Raw genomic sequence first — 23,385 nt, 5'->3', positions numbered from 1 at the left:
CCCCAATAGAGGAGCTACAGGAGGAGGCGTGACAGCGCCAAGTGCATTTCATACTCAATAACACCCCCACCCCCCACCCCCCAAATCAACTTAGCCCACAGCTCAACTGATTCTGGGACAGATTGTTTATGTTAAGTACCACTACTTGTCGGCAGGTGCACGCACATTTTGCGAGGGCCTGGTGCCAAAATGGTCCATTCCGCAGAACCTGGTGGCCCAGCTCAAACCCCCACGTACTTAGTCCAGTTAACTAATGGGCGAAAGGCAGAAGTCCACTGCGACGACATACGACTGGCCGACCCACCCAGCGCCTCGCCGAAGACAGGATCGGCAGACCCGCAGCTTGCAGACACTGCAGATGACCAACCAACCCCTGAGCCCACCAATCAAAGGCAGGCAGAGGTGGAAGAACGCTCCCACGAAGGCAGCTCCCCAATCACACATTCGAATGCTGCATTCAGGGCTCCCGCTAGAAACAGAATCAGGACAACGGTCTACAAGCTACCCGCTGACAGATTGTGAGGGGCAAGCCTGGAAGAGCTTGAGTAGCTCATAAACCTGCTGAACCCCAGAGACATTTCCCCTGGACCTCAAGAAACCCAGCTAGATTACGCAGACAAATCAAGCACCGCAATCCCGGTCGAAAGGCCAGTCATCACCGATGTCATGGAGCTAGATGACCCGGACAACCAAACCTCCAAACCTTTGTCACTGAGCCCCTGGTAACCTTCTGTGACGCTCATCCAGTGAATGGAATGCCGCAACATCGAGTCTGGAATAGGTAAAGCTAACTACAACAGTAGCATAAGACCCTGTTGGGCATCATGCACACCCCCACGCTGGTGCTGCCAGGACGAATCGGGTGGAGTCACGATAGTGCTCCTCTGTGAGTAGGGGAATGACAATAAAGCACAACCCATAATCATCGGCATGGGCATCGATGAGACGGCAATCAACCAACCTAGACACCAAAGGGAACTCCGCCGAACCTCGCGCCTCTGAGAATCCCAGATCATTTGAGGGATTATTAGTGGACGGGTTAAGCTCCCACTCGGATAGTTCCGGGTAGTCAGGCAACCTGCCGAGCAGGCCAGATTGTATTATAACCAACTTTACCACACTTTGCCCGACCCCTAGAACACCCGGGTAGTGACCACGGGAAAGCAGCACTCGAGTCCAAAGACCCGATAGGGTCACAGTACGTCCTTCTCCAGTAAGTCTAATGAGAGACGTCAATGGGAAAAATGGCCTCGGGAAGGGGGGGGGGAGGATTTGACAACATCCATCGGGCCTTCCGCTGAATGCTTAGGCTGTTGTTGCCCATTGCCATTTTTCTGTGATTCCTTCTCATGTGCAGTGCAAGTGTAAAAAAGAAATTTGCGGGAAATGCATAGAGTAGAACGGCCCCCCGGCCGATATATCTATGGCTGCCATACGGCTATTGAATGACGTCCCTGTGCTCCTCCGCCAGGGTTTTATGTAACATTGCGCCATAGCTAAAATTTATTTAATATACAAAATTATTGTAAGACTTTTATAATACCATATTGTTTCTTTAACTAAATGAAAATTGTTTTCATTGTGATTAAGTCTAAATAACTAGCCCAAAATATATTTTGTTTTCTGCACACTTCGTGCACAAATAGCCGCTCCGTGCGACCAGCGTCGCTAGGGGAGGCAGTCTTCTATCACCCGGCGCTGAGGCTGCACGCGTTTGCGCATTGCAGAACATTAATCAAGAAACCATCACTGACATCCGCGGCCAGCCTTCTTCCGGCTCGATGAAAACATCAGCCGCTTAACGTAAATGATTCCATCATAACGCGTTCCGCAGTTGTACAGTGCAATGTTGTAGTTGAAGGGTCACACCGAGTGGATTCCCTCCTCAGGCATCATGGCACAACCGCGGTACTTTGGACTAACCCGCACTGGGCTGTCTACGGACTAAAGTTGCAAACACTCATGACAACTTTAATTTATCCCGGGACTCTTCGGTGAGCTGTGTAATGACCACGCAGAATGCGTGCTTACAGGGTCATCTACCCAAGCATACTACGTTATCTATAGTGCAACCATGCCGCGCTTGGCCAGCCTTACATACATCACCATAAGGGCAAGTCCCGGACCTAGTCGGATTGCTGTTAACCTGCAATAGTTAGTGTGCTGGGACGTGCCTTCGTCACCAGAACATGAAGGCTAGCTATGCGGACAGCACCGTGTAAAGGGTAATATCGTGTGATAAATCGACGTCAGATCATTCTCATCTACAGTTCTTAATCACAGCGTTCTGAGTGGCCAACAGTTTGGGAGGGTCCTTGCTGCAACGTCTCCCCTTCTCTCAGCCACGTAGCCCACACCTACCCCCTGAAATCAGCGAATTAATCATTGGGCACACTGGATTCGAATCCATGACTTCAACCTCCACCGAGGAACGTGGGGGCACGTCAACACGTTTCGATAAATACTATTATTTTAGTGCCTCAGCATCGCACGTACATATTTATTGCCCTCACATAAACCACTGTCCCACATTCTAGAAACCTTAAAAATGCACTATGATGTACATATGTAAAAATTTAGTAATAAAACAATATTAAAATGAAATAAAATACTAAAATATATGAGTGCACAATTAGTAACCTATAAAAATAATGTGAAAACCAGTAAAATCATAGTTGAACTTACGGATAAAACATGTATCATATTGCGAAATTGGGTAGGGTAGGTGTCTGCAATGCCACACATTGCTAGTGAATTTGGTTCGTGCGTGAGTTGAGAGTGAAACCTCGACTCTCCCGGAGCCTCGCTGAGCATGACGTGTTGGCAATCGTGGCCACCAAGGAGCCCAAGTGGACAATGTGGGCTTGTGGAATATCTTGGGGTATCATCATATCATTTGATCCTTGCTCCGCTTTACTGTTATATGCATAGACCTTTACAAATCCAGTTTTGTTGTGATCTGTGACAAATTCCTATCAAGTACAGTCTTAAGTCAAGCCCAGTTTAAGTATAAATTTTACATGCACAGTTGTTGTTTGCCTAAGACATCTGTTTTTTAGAGAGCCTACTTATATTCAAGCCTTAAAATAGTACACCCGAGTCTTAATGGACTACGGAATATATGTTAACTTACAAAATTTAATTCAACCAGTCTAAAAGCAGGTTATAAATTTATTTTTTCTCTAGCAAGGAACTGTACTCACTTCCTCCTTATAATCAAGTTACCTGGTAGGGTACCTCAACTTGATTTCCACAGAGGGATGAACATTTTAAGTAAAAAAAAAAGTGGCTTGTAGAAGATAGCATTTTACATTTTACATTTTACCAATGAACCTTAAAAATTTAAACTAAAATAATTTTGTTTCTTCCTAGATTCGTAACACTTTCAGGACAATACTGTTGCAAAATATGAACACAGTGTTAGGTTTGTCAGTCCCCACTCATATGCTATAGAGGCAGCATTTTTTTTAAAATTGTAAACATGTTTGCTTGCATATATTTTGTAACATAATCTTAACAAAAAATACAAGCTTTATAATTATGTAGCATACTTATTTGCATAAATGATAATATATTTGCTAAGAAATTTTAAAAAAAGATAATAAACATTAGTCCGGTATTTTAAACAGTGCATTATATTTTGGTCTTGAGTGTATTAAAAAAAATTTTATACTCTCTAAAATCCTTTCTTCTTACAATCCACTTAAAAATTCTTCCTCAGTGTATTGTTTAAAACATATTTTAGTGTGTGTTTAATTCATAAATACTTGCATGTTAGTAAAAAATAAAATGGCCTTTGTAATATATAGGATTCTTGTTACTGTTTACTATACTACTTTAAATGTCTGTTCTATAAAAAGTTTTGATGTGAACAGTGTAAAAGAATTTTTACTTTTGATTCAAGCTGATCGCCTTTCAACACAATGTGAGGAAAGTGATGACTTGAATAAACTGACTGTAGCAGAGGTATTAGCGGAAGGAAATAGTCAGTGTTCCAGGTCTACATGTATATCACCAGCCAGTTCTCAGGGTGGAATTTATTCGGTAAGTACACCACATACAACATATAAGAATTAAACTTAACATCATTATAAGAGTTTTACAGCTTATTTCATTCTAAAAAAAAAATTATTTGCCTTCATGTAAGCTAGATGTCCTGGGGCCTTACACGTCTTTAACTGTAGGTTAATGTTTTATACATGGGCACCATCGTACATTTTTGGGCACATGGACCCAGCGGAAACTCTTGTACAAGGTCATAACATCACCCGTGTGTGGAACGAGGCTCAAATTGCCCTAATATAAACCACCTCAAACCTTACAGACCTGGTCCACTCTTGAGTGTCGAACATGCTTGCACAAAACTAGTGGGCTCTTAAAGGCTTTCCATATGCCTGAAACCAGTAGTTGTCGACACATATTAATAATTTGTGCACATCTCGTGGTTAACACGATTTATTCGACATAGTAGTCTACATGTCCCTTACACGTCTTGCTAATTTACTATAAAAGGTCTCATGGCCAACAAGCTCTAAATTTCAAACACCCGTAAAAGGGTTGAAATTGTTAGTTAAAAGCAGTCTGCCTCCCAAGTCAGACACAGAGGATCACTAAGAAAGTGTTTGAGATTAATTAAAAAGCAAATACAGAATTACTGGTCAGTGATGGCAAGCGATGAAGTCCTCGGGATGCAGATGTGTCCTACCTTGGGCGGTGAGGGTTTTAAACTAGATATAAGAAAATGTCCACTTACCAGTCCCCATCCCACCTGGCTGATGAATGTTATGTAACACTGGATCTGTGCCACTTACATTAAGAAACTCATACATAAAACCCTTCACATAGTTAAACAAGTTGTTCTTATTAAAAATCTGTTCCTGTAAGAGACTTATAGAGTGCAGGGGTTGCAGGCCCTGCTAAGCAGTGAGTGATCTTTTAATGGTGGCAAGCTGGAACAATCAATAAAGGAGAGTTATTAGTAAGACAACATGTTGTGAAACGTGGGATTTCTATAAGTGTAGAATTAGAAACTGCAGTACAGTAAAACACTGCAACCTTGGCCAGAATGATGTATCTACTCTACGCTATCGGCCATGAGGTACACCTAAGAGTATCTCCAATCTCAAGCCTACGGCAGCTTTTGACTTTACTTTGCCATTATTGTGGAAGCAGTAGATACAGCATTTTTCTAGGTATATGTCTGTCTCTGGTTTCATGGAAAAGACAGATAGGGAGAAGATTGATATTCTTCTTCATGTCTTAGGTGAGAAAGCAGAAGAATTGTGGAATCATTTTTGGCCTCAGCCTATCAGCTGCGAAGAGGCTTTGAGTGCATTTGAGAATCAATTTCAGCCATGCAAAAATATAATATTTGAAAGATTCAAATTGGATTACCGCGTGTAAGGGTCTGAAACAGTTAATGCATTTATAAGCTCACTTCATACTGTCATGAGGGGGGGTTTCAAATCGGCATACGTGTTACCTTGGGCGCCACTACGTGGATGGGCATGTGGACCCGGCTACCGACTCTGTCCCAAGGCCGTGACGTGGCCCATGTGGAGCAAGGCTCGATTTTCCCCCGCTAGCACTCACCGGCCCGCTATGTTATTGCTTGTGGGGTCTTGAGGCGCCCCACACACCTCCGTCTCTGTGCTGGAAAACTCGTGGTCGGGAATTGAGTGCAACGAGTCGGGTGAATATTGAGATTTATTGGCGCCGGCACTAACACTGACAACGCATACAAAAAAACGCTTTCATGCTGACCAGGACACCGCGTGGCCTGGCCCCAAAAGTAAAAGTCCGCCAATTAATCCAAAATGCTCCAGGGAGCCTTAATTAATTAAGTTACACAGTCTGCTGCCGGGATAGGCCACAAAGTTGATTAAAAAAGGTTTAAAAATAGTTACGACTGCGGATGTTAACGGATCAGTTGCGAGCAAAAGTTAAAGTCGACGAGGTGTTGAGATGCGTCCTACCCCGCACGGTGAACGGAAGAGACTGCCCGGGCCCTGGGTGTCATGGCCGCAGGAAGTGCTGAACTTACCGTTAGTAAATTGATATGACAGACAATTAAACATAACTATTTAGACCTTTTAAAAATTACAAGTTAATTTAGATTTAAGGATTACATATTACAGGTATTTAAGTATTACTACATTATTTAAGAAAGATGCAGTCTCCACTGCTTCAGTTAGGGTGGGTGCCGAAATGGTTTGCGCAGGGGGACCAAACCCACCCGCACACACACACTTGTTGGCGGGAGGTTTTAAATAGAGGATGTCGGTGGGTGCAGAGGGTTTGGCAGCGGCGTGAGGCACATCAGGCTTAGGGAGGGCGTTGCCCTGGTCGACGTCAATACTTTGGCGGATTTGTGTGAATATGGCACATTAAAAGTTGATCTTATCCGGAACTGAAATGTATTGGGAATAAAAGATAAGGAAATAAGTGAAAAATTACAGTTGAGACCTTCTCTATCATCGGAGGAAGCAGTGCTGATAGCCAGACAAACGGAGATGCAGAGCCAGCAATCATGACTTTTCCAGCAAGGGGGTTCGAAGTGTCTGGAACTCAACAGAACTCACTTGGGACCATCTCACAGCCAGGATAAGGCGGCCATTCCTTCAATATTGCAGTCCACGGCTGTGGGCACGTTCTCGGGCTCCACCAAGCCCACAAACACATCGGTTTCACACAGGGGAACACTCTGCTGGTTTTGTGGTAAGGAGTAGCATGATTGTTCTTGGTGTCCTGCACGGAGTGCTAAGTGCTTTCGCTGTGACAAGCAGGGACATTTGGCATTGATGCGTAATGCTTCAAGTGCTTCCTAGACATTTAACGTTCAGGATCATCAAGGTGAGTCAAAATGTGTCAGTGTTATTCTTTCACTCAGGCTCATTTAATATGGGGACTTACCTGCAATTCAGTCGGAGTTAGACAAGAAGAGCATAGTCCATGGAAAGTGAACATTAATACTGTAAACTTTGAGAGAATATTTAAGTTCCTTATAGATACAGGTGTGGATGTTAAATGTATTCTCAGCAGCATGGTACGGGTTTCTAACTAAAACTTTGTGGTCCCCTGTATGTACAAACTGAAAGGACCAAATGGTAAGGATTTGGGGGTTTTGAGCCTTTTACAGCTACAATTACAGTACAGGAGGATTATACACAGCAGCAAGGTATTTATTTTGTATAACCTTCAAACTCCACAGGGCTCATAAAGTTACCGATAATTAAGAACCAGATAATTATTCTGGGCTCGGCAACAAACAGTATTAAATTCACATCCACACAAGAGCTCGTGAACAAGTTTACTGTGAAAGGAAGCAACCATAATTTTGTAACCATAACCTCCCCCTCAAATTTGCAGATGGATCCACAAAATGAATTTCTGGGTCTTTTTAAACAGTTGGGAAGATTCACAGGCAAGATTAAAATAGTCCTGAAGGATAACTGCACTCTCTTTGTTCAGCCAACCCCCTCGAGTTGTGGCCATATCCCTTTTGCATAGGTTGCCTCTATTGTGGTTGTTCCTAAAGGAGACACCGTTCGTATTTGTGGTGATGGGGCAAAGTCCTTTTAAAAGTTAAATATTTACTCTGGTTTTTATCAAGTTACATTGAATAAGCCAAGTCAGTTACTCACAACATTTATAATGACATTTGGGAGGGTTTTATATTTCAAGAGGCTTCCCTATGACATTTCCTGTGCACCTGAATATTTATCTAGCATAATAGCCATATTCCTGGAAGGAATAGAGGGTAACAACCTCCATGTGGATAACATTTTGATTTTTTCATCAAGTATGGAAGAACATCATAGGATCTTGAGAAAAATTCTTCACAAACTTGAAGCTGCAGAGGTATTTCCCTTAACACTAGTAAGTGTGTTTTTGGAGTAACCCAAGTGAAATATCTGGGTCACATCATTAGTCCTGAGGGGGTTTCAGTTGACTCGGACCGGATTGATATTGTGTGAAAATTTCCAGAAGTTCAAAGGTTTCTGGGCCTTGTAAATTTTTCATCTCGATTCCTCTGTGAGCAGTTGGGATTGCTTATTCCTTTATTTGCCCTTCTGAAGGAGGACGTGGCATTTGTATCGGGGCTGCCAGAGCAGGAGGCATTTTCACAAGCTAAGAGATTGTTAAGTCAAGCACCCACACTGGCATATTTTGATGCCACAAAATCGATCATTGTCATTGTCAGTGCAGATGCTAGCTCTAGAGGCTTAAGAGGGTGCCTCATGCAGGACTGAGATGGGAGATGGGAAGTTGTAGGATACACATCTTGTACACTATCTGAAACAGAGAAACGCTATTCCAAAATGGTGAAGGAGGCATTAGCTCTTGCTAAGTGTGCAGAAATGTTTAAGCAGTACATTTTGGGACTACCAGTAATGCTTGAAACTGACCACAAACTGCTGCTTCAAATCCTGCAGACAAAACATATAAATAAGCTAACACCTTGTTTGCAGAGATTCCATCTAAGGCTGATGCAGTGGCGTAGCGAGGGTGGGGCGGAGGGGGCGGCCCGCCCCGGGCGGCAGCCCGCGGGGGCGGGTCGCCGGTGAAGCGGGTTGTGACCTGATCTATGATTCATTCATTACATGTGTCAGACACACTATAATGTTCCATTTTTATCTAAAATTTTGCGCACCAACTATTTTTTAATATTTATTTAAAAGAAAAACTGCGAAATCACTGACAGAGCTCTTTATAACGTTTGTTTGTTTACATACGAACGGCAACATCGCATCACGCCGAGCCGCCGGGCGCGCGCGAGCCGAGTTGAGCGGCACTCCTTATTATGTTAATTACTCATACAAAATCTTTTGTTTCACGCGTCGGCCCGTGTCAATGCCTCTCTTTCGCACTCATTGAATTTAGTACTACGCATTGTACTGTAAAGTTTGACATTATCAAAGGTAGCAGCTGTAGCACACATGCTACAGTACTGATCTTTGTTTGTTTTAGTGCATCGTGAAGTACCGTTACGCAATCACGCTTTACTCGTATGTTTGTTTCGCGAGAGTTTCGGATACGGAACGAAAGTCATTTTGATTGTGTTTCGATCTTTTAAATACTGTTGAATCTTCTAAAACTAAACATTTAGAACTTTACCCAATCTTTGAACTAGTTTTTGAAAATGAAAAGGAGTCAAAGAAAGCGGTGCGGAATTCCGCAAAAAAAAAAAAAAAGGCTAAGAAAGAATCAAATGCGAAGAAGTGTCAAGGTGCATTACTGAAATATTTTAGTTCCAGTTCTGGTTCGAAAGCCACGTTAACGTCTTCGGTGGCATCCTGCAGCAGCGGAAGTGATTCCAGTGTAAGTAGGTATATGATTCCTCCATCTAGAATCATGCATGGCCTAGAATTACTCCAGTTATTTATTATTATTATTTATTTATTGTTTACAAAAGTTACAATATTTCTTACATTAGTCTCGCAAAACCTATTCACCTAGGTTTGTCTGCGAGTACGGAGTCACACTCGTTCATTAAATCTTATTTTATAATACACTTAAAATTGCTCTAATAGCTGTTTGAACATTGATTATTGTTTAAAAAGTATGGAGTATATTAACATAAATTACATTGAGTTAAGGTACATCTTTTTAAGTTTACGACTGAATTTTGTCCTGCTACTTGAATTTAAAACTTCAATAGGGGATGTTTGTAAATCTAGTAGTAGTCTAGGAATTTTTTTTTTGTTTTTGGATAACTTGATTATTTATGGTACCTGTCACAAAGAAAACATAATTTTTCATTTAGCTCAAAAATGGCGCCAACTATTTTTCTCAAATTTCTCGTCATTTTATCTTTTAATAACATCTATAACATGGCTTACTCAGTCAGTTTTTACCGGGAAACTCTAAAAAAGGTAGCTGCCATACAAAATCAATTTTGTTTGTAAATTTTCCTATAAGCCCGGCAAACCGCGCCGTCACCAAAACCACTTTTGTTTTGTGATAGATAAAATACTTATTTGAAATTCTAACGTGTCCTCCGGCCAATATTCATGGGAATACATAACTTATTTTACAGGTACAAGAAGAAGACGTACCTGCCGTCGCAGTTGGAAGTAGTTCTGGTCCCACCACAGAGCAGGGTCAAGACGAAGTCGACTCATCAAAAGTACCTCAAGCATCTAGTCATAAGCCTGCATAAAAAGTGAATGTTGCCAAAGAAGACATAATTGAAATCGTGCCTTCTGCTCCTGCCGAAATCAAAGATGTGAATCTCGACGATGTAGGTTGCTGGCCTTCTCCTATGACCGACGAAGTAAGAACGCTTCTAGTACGTCGCGGATCTGACTCAGTACAGCACATCGATTCCAAATTTGCCGATGTTGTTCGCTCAGGGACTTCAACGAAAGGCGGTACCCGAAAACTAACCAAAGAGTGGTTCTACAAACCATTATCTAACGGCGAAAAGGTTCTCCGAATATGGATGGTGTACTCGCCTTTGAAGCAATCCTTGTATTGTTTTTCTTGCAAGCTGTTTGGCAATTCCGGCTCTAACTTCGCATCTGAAGAAGGATTCAACAAATGGTGGAAGCTAAATCCAAGAATAGGAGACCATGAAAATAGCCTGGGCCATGAACAGAGCTTCTTGAAATGGAAGGAGTTGGAAGTTCGCCTGAACTGTAAAGCAACCATCGATCAGAAACAACAAGAAGTTTTTGAAAGTGAGGAGAAGAAGTGAAGGGATGTACTGTACAGGTTGCTGAATATTATCCAGTTCTTAGCCAAACAGAATCTGGCCTTCAGAGGACATCGAGAAGACATTCAAGGAGATGATAGTGGCAATCGCGGGAACTTTTTGGAGTTAGTGCACCTCCTAGCTAAATACGACCCTCTTCTAATGGAAAACCTGACAAAGATAAAGCTGGGAGCAAGAGTCTCAGTTTCGTATCTATCTCCAGAAACCCAGAATGAATTTATAAACTTACTGGGACAGCAAGTTCGATCCACCATCATCCGTCGTATTCAAGAAGCTAAATATTATTGCGTAATCTTCGACAGTACACCAGACATCTCCCACAATGACCAAATGAGCCAAGTTCTGCGATATGTACATATCAAAGGAGAAAAAGTCGCCGTGGTAGAATCTTTCATTGACTTCTTCGAACCAAAAGGAAAAAATGCAGAAGATCTCAGCAACGATATAATCGCGAAGATAACATCAGACGGACTGGACAGGCTTATGACAATGCTGCCACAATGTCAGGGATCCACAATGGAGTTCAAGCCCGGACTAAAACACTGAATCCGAAATCTATATTCGTTGCATGCACAAACCACTCACTAAACTTGGCTGGGGTACACACTGCTTCTGAATCAGTGGATTCCGTGACGTTTTTTGTAACTCTGGAGAAGCTGTTTGCCTTCTTTTCCGCATCAACTGTTCGATGGAACGCTTTGGTTGCCATCACAGGTCAAGCAGTAAAACGAGTCACTGAAACGCGCTGGAGCGCTAGACATGTAGCTGTCAAGATGCTTAAAAATAAGTTTGAGGTAGTTCTTGAGGTAGGTACTGGAACAATTAACAGATTCATCTGAAACTTCCAAAACAAGATCGGTAGCCAGTCTTCTCCTGACAGCCATGCAGTCATTTAACTTCCTAACTTTTCTTGGCTTTTGGGCTGCAGTGCTACCTGAAGTAGATGACGCACAGATTTACCTGCAGCAACGAGGACTAAGTGTGGATAAGTGTGCTCAGAAACTCTGCGCTTTGAAAACCCTCTTAGTGGAAAGTAGAGACCGTTTCGTGCAAGAAGCAATTGACTTTGCTAAGAATCTCTGCGAAAAACTCGGAATCGAACTCAAAACGAGAATTCGCAGGAAAAAACGCATGCATGGCGATGAATCTTCTGAAGATGCAGCTTTGTCTCACGAACAGGAAATCCGTCGAGAGATTATCGCATCATTCGACAAGATCATTCAAGAAATGACGACTCGATTCAAGCAAATTCAAGAAATATCGGACAAGTTCGGATTTTTGATGCCAGCGAAACTTTTGGACAGCAAGTTCGAGTGTGATCTTTCCCATGTATTATAAGACATCGACAAGGACGAGTTTCAGATGGAGCGGAAGCGTCTTCAGCAGTTTGTTGTTTTTGCCTGTTCTGAATCAGAGGAAGATATAAGTGGTAAAGGACCACTGGAGCTCCTCCAGTTCATTCAAAAACTGAATCTCGGAATTTCGGTTCCAAATATAGTCATCTTGATTCGTATATAAGTATTTGACTTTGGCGATTAGTGTTGCAAGTTGTGAGAGAAGTTTTTCGAAGTTGAAGCTAATCAAAAATTACCTCAGATCTACTATGAGCTCCGCTAGACTATCAAACTTGGCTATATTGTCGATTGAACAAGAATTGGCTGCTAATATTGATTTTGACAAAGTTATTTCTGACTTCGCTGTTCATAAGGCCCGTAGAATCCGCTTGTAAAACCGCTCATCCTATTTTAACTTCAATAAAAGGTACCTCATTGCATGTGAAATTTAATTTTAATTAAGCACCTATAGAATGGGGGCGGCAAAATTGGTCTCCCGCCCCAGGCGCCGAGATGGCACGCTACGCCACTGGGCTGATGAGATATTTTTACTCAGTTTGGTACATTTCAGGCAAACAGTTTGCTGATTGTTTGTTGAGGGGTCCTCTGGGAGTGGATAACCAAAACGGAACAGAGATGGAACTGGAGAGAGAAGTAAGTGCTTTTGTGCACCAGGTCATCTCTAACTATCCCATAAGTGATCAGTTCTTGCATACTATTCAGGCAGAGCAAGAGAAAGGCAAGGTTTGCAAACAGCTGCAGTTCTATCTGTGCATGATTGGCCTAAGAAAAATGAGGTCCCAGAGTACATGATCCCTTATTGTCAAAATAAAGACGACATAACCTCTGCAGACTCTTTCTTGCTTAAAGGTGCTAGATTGGTCATCCCAACATCACTTCAACTAAACTGTCTGGAATGTATTTATGCAGGTCATCTGGGCATAGTGAGACGTAGAGAAGGATTGAAAATGTTTATACGGTGGTTTGGAGTATCCTCACAACTGGAAAACTTAATTATGAACTGCCTAATTTATGTGCAGGAAAGAGAAAATCCCAGACAACCATTTGGCCTAGCAGAATGGCCATCTCGCCCATGGCACGTCATCTCCGTAGATCTTTTTAAATGTGATGCGTGGTACCTAATAGTCACAGACTATTACTCTAGATATTTTGAAACATACTCTCTGTCTCATTAGACAGATGTAGCAGTCATAATTGGATTAAAGTACATTTTTCCAGGTTTTGGCATACCGGAAATAGTAGGCTGTTATAATGGTACACAATTTGTTTCAAGTGATTTTCAAAGCTTTGTGAACACGTACAATTTCCAAATGATATCTTCTCCACATTACCCACAGTCCAATAGCTGTGTTGAGGCAGCTGTGAAAATTGCAAAAATTTTACTAAAGAAAAATGAGGATATCTCTGTGGGCCTTTAGTCATATCGAATGACAACTTTGAATTGTGGTTTCAGCCCAGCGGAGATGCTGATGAGTTGCATGTTGCAGTAAACACTTCCAGTTCTTCCAGCGGCACTGGAGATGGTGGTACAATCTCGTTTGGCACACAACAGGAGACACAGAGTCGTTTGTTTACTTGATTTAGAGCGAGGAGACAAGGTTTGGGTCACAGATCTAAGGAGTTATGGCACCATTGTGCAAATGGTTCTACAGCCACGTTCCTATGGTATAGAAACTTATGGGGGTAAATACCAAAGAAATGGATGGTTTCTGATTCTGGCACCTTTCTAAAATACCAAAAATGGGGGTGAGGAAGATTATGTCAACAAGGTCCATTCACCAGTGTCGTCAGTAGCGCTGCACCCAGAAAGCAAGTAAAAGTCTACCTACCTTCACATATGAAGGAAGAGGAAGCAGTTGGAGTCAATAGCATTCAGCAAGAGGAAGAGGGGAAAGTCACGTGACACAAGATTCTGACTCGGAAGCAGATTTACTGAGAGAGGATTTCAGGGGCTTTTCTGACAATAATGCTCCGAATGCTGTGAAAACCAGGACCCAGTGAGGTAAAGCACGGAGATAGGAAGGACAAACGCTGCATAAAAATAATCTAATTGATTGAAAGATAATGTGTGAACAGGTGTATGTATAGAACTTGAAATTAAATCTTGGTGAACACTACTGTAACTGAATTTTGTAAGGTGGTATCTTTTATGTTATTTCATGTTCTGTTTATGTCTAATACATTAGAAACCAATTATTAGGGAAAGAGAGATGTTCTGTAAGAGTCTTATGGAGTGCAGGGGTTGCAGGCCCTGCTAAGAAGTGAATAATTTTGTAATGGCTGCAAGCTGGGACAATCCAAAGAAGAGTTATTAACACAACAAAATCCTTTATAGTAACTATGTTTAAATTTATAATGTTTGAAAACTATATTGAAACTCAGGGGTGCATTCCTAAATGTTTAAGTCTGCCTGGAGACAGTAGAATTAGTAAAGTTATTTAAATAGTGATTGTTGAATGTGGCTATAATGAAACAAAACCTTTGGGAAATACAAATAAAGCAAGTTACAATACTGTATTTGACTGTTTAAGGGAATGTTGCACTGAGTTCTGGGCTGGTGGCGTGCTATTTAAACAGAAGCACCCGTGGCACATGTCAGGCTACACACATAACTAGAACAAGGGTGGTTATGGGCAAGGAGGGAGGTGGTGGCATATCGGACTCAAGTGGATGTAGCCCTGTGCAGTGTCAATCTGTAAAGCATCTCTATTTGTCAGCAATCATTTGAATATATTTTTTGTAGAAATTGCTTCCATATAGTCAACAAAAATCACAAAATTTAAGGAAATATTACTGTGGTTTATATTATAATAGCAGTCTTAGTAGATTTCACGTCCTTATGTTTTAAAAAAACAAAATTAATGTAATTTGATAAAGCATTCAAACTATTTCTAAAGAATAGCCAAAATTTCTTGCTAGATAATAGTAGCAAAATAAAAGATAGGAAAACTTAACCTTTGTATAGGAAAATTTTTCGTACAATAAAGAAATAAGCACTGTGTAAACATATGAGCTATGAGTTAGTTTATCAGTTAAAGAGCCATGAACTAATATGTAAGTCATTTTACCCACATGTGCAGGTTGACTTTACTTATAACTAATGAGAGTCGTGACTCGTAAGTTCTTACTTCAAACAGTCACTTAAGGAAAGTGGTTGTAGTGTTAAGTATTCAAGAGGACAGGATATAGATTGGCAGGCCTGCGAGGACAGTTATGGCGGCGGGCCCGGCACTTGGACAAGAGGGTTTAGGTGATCTTGGAAATATGCGTACCAATACCGACATAACATGGTGGCAGCGGTATTTCCTACGCCGGTATTAATCGTAGTGTTTTCCGCAGTGTTAATCTTCGGGCCGACATGGTAGTCGGCGTGTGCGCATCATTCAAGTGCCAGTAAAACCGGGACCCACGCATCGTGTTTTGGAGGTGTACAACATGGCAACTTCGGCGCAATTTCACATTGTTCCGCCAGAAAATTTTGATTTTCGTGCGCTGGCGGACTGGCCAAAATGGATCAAACGTTTTGAACGTTTTCGGGTGGCGTCGGAACTTTGCAATAAGTCGGAAGACAGCCAAGTCAACATGTTGTTGTATTGCATGGGTTCCGAGGCGGACGAAATGCTAGAATCATTTGCATTGTCTGCGGAAGATATCAAGAAGTACAGTGTAGTGAAGTCACGGTTTGATAAGTTTTTCACGGTAAAGAAAAACATAATCTATGAACGGGCAAAATTTTTTAAGCGGCGTCAACAGAGTGGTGAGCCGGCCGATGTATTTATAAACGATGTTTTTAAGATGGCCGAATCTTGCAACTTACGGGATCTTAAGGACGAGCTCGTAACGACGGTATTGGTGATAGGTGTTGCGGATGATAAGCTGTCGGAGTCGCTCCAGATGGACCAAGATCTAACGTCAGCACGAGCGGTCACACGGATTCGACAAGCGGAACTGGTACGAAATCAGCAAACCCTTGTTCGGGCACAGGATGCCATGGTCGAAACAGTCCAACACAGCAAAAGCCAACCCGATTTTAAGCGGCGTTACAGATGGAATAAGGAGACAGCGCAGCAAGAGAAAGCAGGTACAAGTAATGTAAGTGGTTCCAGTCCCAACATAACCACTAAATGTTCCAAATGTGGAGGCAAACCGAATCATCATTGGTCTAAGTGCCCAGCTAACAAAGCAAAATGCTATCGCTGTGGACAAGTAGGGCATTATGGTAGGTGCTGTGCTCATGGGGAAGTGCAAGAGTTGGAAAGTGAACACAGTCTATGTCATGCATCTTCACAGCAGTCACCATCAGGTCCACTGGAGTATTACTTGGGAGAAGTGGCACTGGAAATATGCTCGCAACCATGGTATGTGAAAGTGAAGTTATTTGGGACAGAGCTTTCATTCAAGGTTGATACAGGGGCCGATGTAACGGTAATTGGAGAGCATGTCTGTCGGGATCTAAAGGTAACAATTGGTTCGACGAACAAGAAATTGTTTGGGGCAGGAAAAAATAGCATTGATGTGGTGGGTACTACAATGGCAACACTGTCCTATGGAAATCAGGAAGTGACACAAGAAATTTTTGTGGTCAAAGAGCAAATGGTACCGTTACTGGGCCGTCCTGCAATCAAGGCGCTCGATATTATGTCTGTTAAGAAGGCAGAGGAGGTGACAGAGTCAAAACCCTGTTGTGTTGACAAATTCTTGCCACTCTTTGAGGGTCTTGGCCAGTTTCGACGGGAGTACAACATTCAGCTGCAGGAAGGGGCTAAGCCATATGCTGTCATAGCACCACGACGTGTTCCGTTTCCCTTAAGAAACAAGGTAAAAGAAGAACTTGACAGAATGGTTCACGAGGGTGTGATAACTTCAGTTGAGGAACCAACCGAATGGTGTGCACCTATGGTCGTGGTACCCAAAAAGGATGGTTCGGTAAGGATTTGTGTCGATTTTACTCAGTTGAATAGATTTATACTCAGAGAGAGGCTACAGTTACCGTCTGTGGAAGAGTCGCTAGCGCAACTGCAAGATGCCAAGTGGTTTTCAGTTTTGGATGCGTCCAGTGGGTTCTGGCAGATCCCGTTGTCACCAGCTAGTGCGCCATACACAACTTTTATCACACCATTTGGGCGGTTTTATTTCAATCGGCTGCCATTTGGGATAAAATCAGGCCCGGAGCACTACCAGCGACAAATGCAGCATCTGGTGTGGGGGATGCCAGGTGTGGTGAACCAGGCAGATGACATTCTTGTTTGTGGCCGCACAGCAGAAGAACATGACCAACGGTTGGAAGCGGTACTAGGTAAATTAGTGGCGCATGGTGTTACCCTTAACAAGGCTAAATGTCGGTTTCGAGTGAAGACTGTGAAGTTCCTAGGTCATGTCATATCAGAAGGTACGGTGGGGCCTGATGCGGACAAGACCAAAGCTGTTAGTGACATGCCAGAACCGACTAATGTGACAGAAGTAAGAAGATTTTTGGGCATGGTGACGTATTTAATGAAGTTCATTCCCAACCTTGCGGAAAAAACTCAGCCACTTCGAGTCTTGTTATGTCAAGATACAGATTGGGTGTGGGACGCACCACAGCGGCAGGCAGTGAGGAACCTGAAGGAGGAAATAGCCCAGCTCTCCAGGTTAGCTCTTTATCAACAGGGGGCACAAGTGAGAGTTTTGGCAGATGCATCTTCCTTTGGCTTAGGAAGCGTATTGGAGCAATATCAACAAGGTGCATGGAAACCAGTGGCATTTGCATCTCGAAGTCTGAGTGAGGCAGAATCACGATACGCTCAAGTAGAAAAGGAGGCATTGGCACTTACCTGGTCCTGCGAGAAGTTCAGAAATTATGTGTTGGGCACACGGTTCATAATATTGACTGACCACAAACCGTTAGTGCAACTGCTGACTTCTACACCACTGACTGAGTTAACAGCGAGGCTGCAGAGGATGAGGATGCGTCTTATGTGTTATGACTACACTATTGAACATGTTGCAGGGAAAACGTTCTTTGTTCCGGATGCATTGTCAAGAGCTCCTGTGGATCAGCCAGGTGAGGGGACCTCTGACATTGTGGAAGAAGAGTTGTTTGTGGAAGCAGTCGTACGGGAAACACCATTTTCAGACGTTGCACTTCAAACCATCACAGAAGCACAGGACAGAGATGATGAATGCCAGGTTCTGAAGGATAATATATTGCAAGGCTTTAGTAGCAAACACTCCCACTTCTGGCAGTACAGAGGACAGTTAACATATAGTAGAGGACTTATTATGAAAGGCTCACGCATATTTATCCCCAGACATTTACGTTCAGACATGCTCAGTAAAATACATGAAGGCCACATGGGGGTAGTTAAGTGTAGGCGTCGGGCACAGGAGTCCGTATGGTGGCCAAGTATCACTACAGATATCAAGAGTATGGTCGAAAACTGTCAACAGTGTTTACAACAGAGGACCCAGCGAGCTGAGCCATTACAGCCTTCGGCACTGCCAGGTGGCCCATGGATGCTGGTCGGAATGGACATCTTTGAATTAGCCCGTGCACACTATCTTGTGTTACAGGATTATTTTTCAAGGTACCTGGAAGTAGTGCGATTAGATCAGCTGACGGCAGAGGCAGTAATTGCACGTGTGAAGAACATATTTGCTCGCCATGGGATACCTCAAACTGTGCGTACAGACGGGGGTACCCAGTTTACAGCCAAAGAATTCCAACAGTTCGCAAAGGAATATGGGTTTAGGCACATTACATCGAGCCCAAAGTATGCGCAATCAAATGGCGAAGCAGAGAGTGCAGTTAAAATAGCAAAGAAGATTTTGTCCAAAACAACTGATCCAAATTTAGGGTTGCTCGCTTATAGGGCCAATCCATTGGAATCCGGCTTTTCACCATCGGAACTATTGTTTGGGAGAAAGCTACGGACCACATTACCCCATACCGTGGCGTCCCTACAACCACAGTGGAACCCATGCATTCTGAAAGAATTTCGGAAAAGGGATCAGCACATCAAAGAGAGATCAAAACGCAACTATGATACAAGGCATGGTGTGTATGAGTTGAATCCATTACAGCCAGGGGTGACCGTGTGGATTACCGACCTTGCCAGATATGGCAAGGTACTACAGCCCGCAGACCAGTTCAGATCATATTTAGTCGAAACGGGGATCCGCAATGTGCGCCGGAATAGGAAACACTTGATCGAAGTACGGCAGCCCGATGAGCAGATCCGAGGACATGGGCGTGGGCCATACCAGGCATCAACAACAGGGTCAGGAGCGACACATGCAGTAAAAGAGAAGCGACTAACTCCCCGAACAGCAGAGGAAGCAGATGGGGCTGATAAGCATAAGTCATCTTCTCCTCGGAAGTCACCAACGCAGGGCTCACCACAAGAGGACCTTCAAGGGCCGGGATCTCCACAAGAAGACTTTCGAGGGTTCACAGAGGAAGAAATACAAGGGTCAGAGAGGAGTAAGGGGATTTGCAAGACCAGGAGTGGAAGACAAGTGGTTAGACCAAAACGGCTGGAGCTGTAGAGGTGTAGTGCAATAGTGCAGGTCGTACAGTAGTGAAAACAGTGTGGGCACAAAACAGTATAACGAAAGGGAGATGTAGTGTTAAGTATTCAAGAGGACAGGATATAGATTGGCAGGCCTGCGAGGACAGTTATGGCGGCGGGCCCGGCACTTGGACAAGAGGGTTTAGGTGATCTTGGAAATATGCGTACCAATACCGACATAACAGTGGTGTTTTGCTATTACGTGTAATATCAGTTTCTTTAGAGACCACTTACAATGAGATACCTAAAAGAAAAACACAGATTTTATTTTTTGTTTGGTTCTAGGAATTAGGGGTGATGTGACTGAAACAATCAATCACAATTCAAAATAAAAATACAAATGCAAATTTTTATCTCCAAGTGTAGTGTTTTTTTATTTTATATTTATTTTTAATTGATTATGATGAATGTGTGTAAAATGAATACAATACATAAATATCACCACCAAAGTTAATCACTTTAAACAAATGTTTTGGAGAGGATAGCGCAAGTTTGTTGGGCGGGTTAATAATTTAAATCAACACAACATAATGTTGAATCCTAGCTGTGTCATGCATGAAATACAATTATTCTTCTAATTGATCAATATTACAAAATTAGTAATTGTTCTTTAAACATTATGATTTATTATGGTTTGTATTATTTAGTAGTAAATGTAACAGCAAAGAAATGATACAATTATTGTTTAAGTTAGGTTAGAACTGTAAACAACAGATAGGTACCTACTGTTAATATCACTGGCAAAAAGTTATAATAATTGATCAAAAATTTCCTATTGCCTCTATACTGAGTTTAATAACAGGCATATACATATATAGTACAGAAAAAAAGTTGCAAGAATTAAAAAAAAATTGATGTCTAGCCATTAACATGGTCCTGTGGGCTAGTTATAGTTCACAGGCAGAGCACTATGGGTTTTCCCAGGGCGTGACATCACCACATGGCCAGCAGTTGGCAGGAGATGACCTAGCTTAAATACCTTAGGGCTGTTCTAGGTTTTATTGGCACTAACTACATGACGGGTTAGTTCCTTGTCCAATGAAGAGCTGGTATTCTGCTAAGATTGCTTTTATTGGACATGGTGCGCTCATACATGGCATGTGTTAACTATGAAGCAGGAGTCTCTATATTGGCCCTCTAGACCAGGGGTCTCCAAACCTTTCAGCATAAGGGCCACACACAATCCTTGTATGTGTCAGAAAGTTACTGCTTGAATTGGTCCTATAATATCACAGCATCTCATAAAAGAAAAAGAAAACTTTAGTGTTCAGGAATAGTTATTAGGTATTTTCTCTTTTATAATCAGAACTACCTACATGATGCTTGTAAACAATCAAAATAAGATTAACTGTAATTTACAAATTACTATTCTTATCATTTTTAAATTCCCTTTCCAAACATTTGAAGAATCTTCATGTAAGAGTTTGCAATAAGGCAATAAATCACATACATACTATCCAAAAAATAATTTTTTTTTGATAGATGTTCTAATGCTAGCAATAATTCATAAAATTCTTTTCTAAACAACTGTAAAATAATTTGGCATATTGCTGCATGTTTTATGAATGTTTCTTTGTAATTTTAAGGCAGGCATACCTATTACTAGGGACAGGCATTTTTCGCGAAAAGATCTGAACACCTATTAGACTGCAGCAAGGTATACCCGCACCAGCGGCTTCTTCCTTGTGATTGGCGGCCGTCTGCGAGAGAAATTGTTGCCTTATTTGACCGAGCCACTCAGGACGCGTTTACTTCCACACTGAATCACTGTGATTGGTGTTGTTACAATCGATATGTACCTTGGAGAAACTCACCCAATCACGAAACACAGATGATGCTATAGTGTTTTAACTTTCATCTGGTCTCGAAATATTTTCATGAAATCTGCATGCCCCTACCTATTACATTTAAGACAAATTAAGGCCTTGTGGTAAACAACTAGTGAGGAGCATATTAACCTGTATTTCTGAGTAGGAAATCAGCAAATTTTCACAGTGTACCAATCACCAATTAACTTTCTAAGAAATTTTCAATCAATTTTTAATAACATAATTGTGACAATTTTATGCAAGGCCTAATATTTCCAATATAAACTATGGGCATTGTGTGTCTGGCCTACTATAGAAGACAGTAAATTAGCCTATACAAATTGCTGGGTATGAAGTTAGCAATAATGTATAAATTACTGCCACAATTACCACTAAACTCCCCATGCATATTCAGGAATGATGTAAGAAATTCCTTAGAACAATTTAAATCAATGCCTAAACCTTTTTAAAACAAAATATTCCAATACAAATGTGTTTATTTCTGAGTTGGTTGTCAGCAATAATTACATTGATCAGCTCTAAACTTTCCAGAAAGGTTCATGCATGTTTTAATAATGTACGTGTAACAATTTAAAGAAAGGCCTAACCCTTTTTGAAACCAAACATGTACATGAGGTATCCATAAAAACCTAGCTTACCACAGCCGGAAGCATATTAGCCTATACGGCTGGATTGGAAGTCAACCATAAGTTATAAATGAGTTCCTAAACCTATTCCCGCTTCAATTTATACTTTTGTAAGTATGTAATAAAAATATTTTATGACAATTTAAAGCTAGACCTATTACTTTTTATAACCAAATTTTACCAATTTTTTATAACTAAGTTTGACATTAAAATACATGTTGAGTTACTTCATAGTTTGTGATACAAATTCATTCCTGTAAGTTATTTGTATAAAGTGATTTGTCTAAAGTTATTTATATAAAGTAATTTTTATAAGTTCTGTAAATGTTTTAAATTGGAGGTTTATTTTTAATCCTGTGTTAATTAATCCTTTTAAAATTGGTACAGAAGAAATAACAAATTAATTGTAAAACAAATATTTTCAAAATTATGATCATTTTTTTTAATTTACAGGAATGGGTAAATCACGAACAAAGTACGTGTGGGAAGACAGGCGGCGTAAGAGTGAGGAAAAATGGTAAACTGGAGGAGTAGGGTTAATAAAAGTTGCTCATAATTTTGCTCAGTGTAACTTGGATTTTGCTCATTACCGAGGTTAGATGTTACGTATACATCAGTGGCGAGTACTGAAAGACATGCTAACTTTTTTTTAGGTGGAACTGCTAGATACATTTGGTCTGAACCTTCATCGCATAGACAAAGATGTTCAGCGGTGCGATAGGAACTATTGGTACTTCACGAATGAAAACCTTGAAAAGCTTAGGAACATCATGTGCACGTAAGTTAAGCAAGTTTTTATTAACTAATAAACATTATTATAGCTGGAAATGTATGAGGTACAAATTTTTATTTTATTAATCATACAGAATTCTGCAGTTTAATTGAACCTAATTCAAAATTAGAGGCTTTTTGAAAGGATTCTGAAAAATTCATGGTTATTTTTCAATGTAATTTCTTTGATTACATGTTTGAAAGCATTGCGCTGCACTGTATGAAAATATCCACCCATAAATCAGTAGACAAATGATAGCTTTGATATGTATTTTTAAAGCCAGTAATATCCATTAATCTAGGTTTTGAACAATCCTTGCATAAGTAGAAGCCATTTTAGGCTCTCCCTTAACTGAAATATTCTAAACATCTTAAACAAATTTTAAAAATTCTCTTTTTTGATTTATTTGAATTTATTACAGTTATGTAATAAGCTCTAAGAAAATTGACACAAGCATAATAATAAAGCCTTGTTATTGGTTTGCATGCACACTAAACTCAATGTCGACACTTGGCTCGCATTCCAAAGGACTTAGG

General features: G+C 41.3%; 1 protein-coding gene across 1 annotated transcript in view; it reads left to right on the top strand.

Moving 5' to 3' along the window:
- Positions 1-23,385, top strand: part of LOC134529183 (small G protein signaling modulator 2-like) — a 312,573-nt gene that overhangs the window by 244,195 nt on the left and 44,993 nt on the right. The window contains exons 20-21 of the mRNA XM_063363019.1: positions 3,905-4,044; positions 22,731-22,855. Coding sequence (XP_063219089.1) covers positions 3,905-4,044; positions 22,731-22,855 — 265 coding nt within the window. The remainder of the gene's footprint in view (positions 1-3,904; positions 4,045-22,730; positions 22,856-23,385) is intronic.

The sequence above is a fragment of the Bacillus rossius genome, chromosome 2 (genome assembly GCF_032445375.1).
Source record: "Bacillus rossius redtenbacheri isolate Brsri chromosome 2, Brsri_v3, whole genome shotgun sequence".
Taxonomy (NCBI): Eukaryota; Metazoa; Arthropoda; class Insecta; order Phasmatodea; family Bacillidae; genus Bacillus; species Bacillus rossius.
The sequence above is the reverse complement of the archived record's forward strand: the minus strand, read 5'-3'. Positions and strand labels throughout refer to the sequence as shown.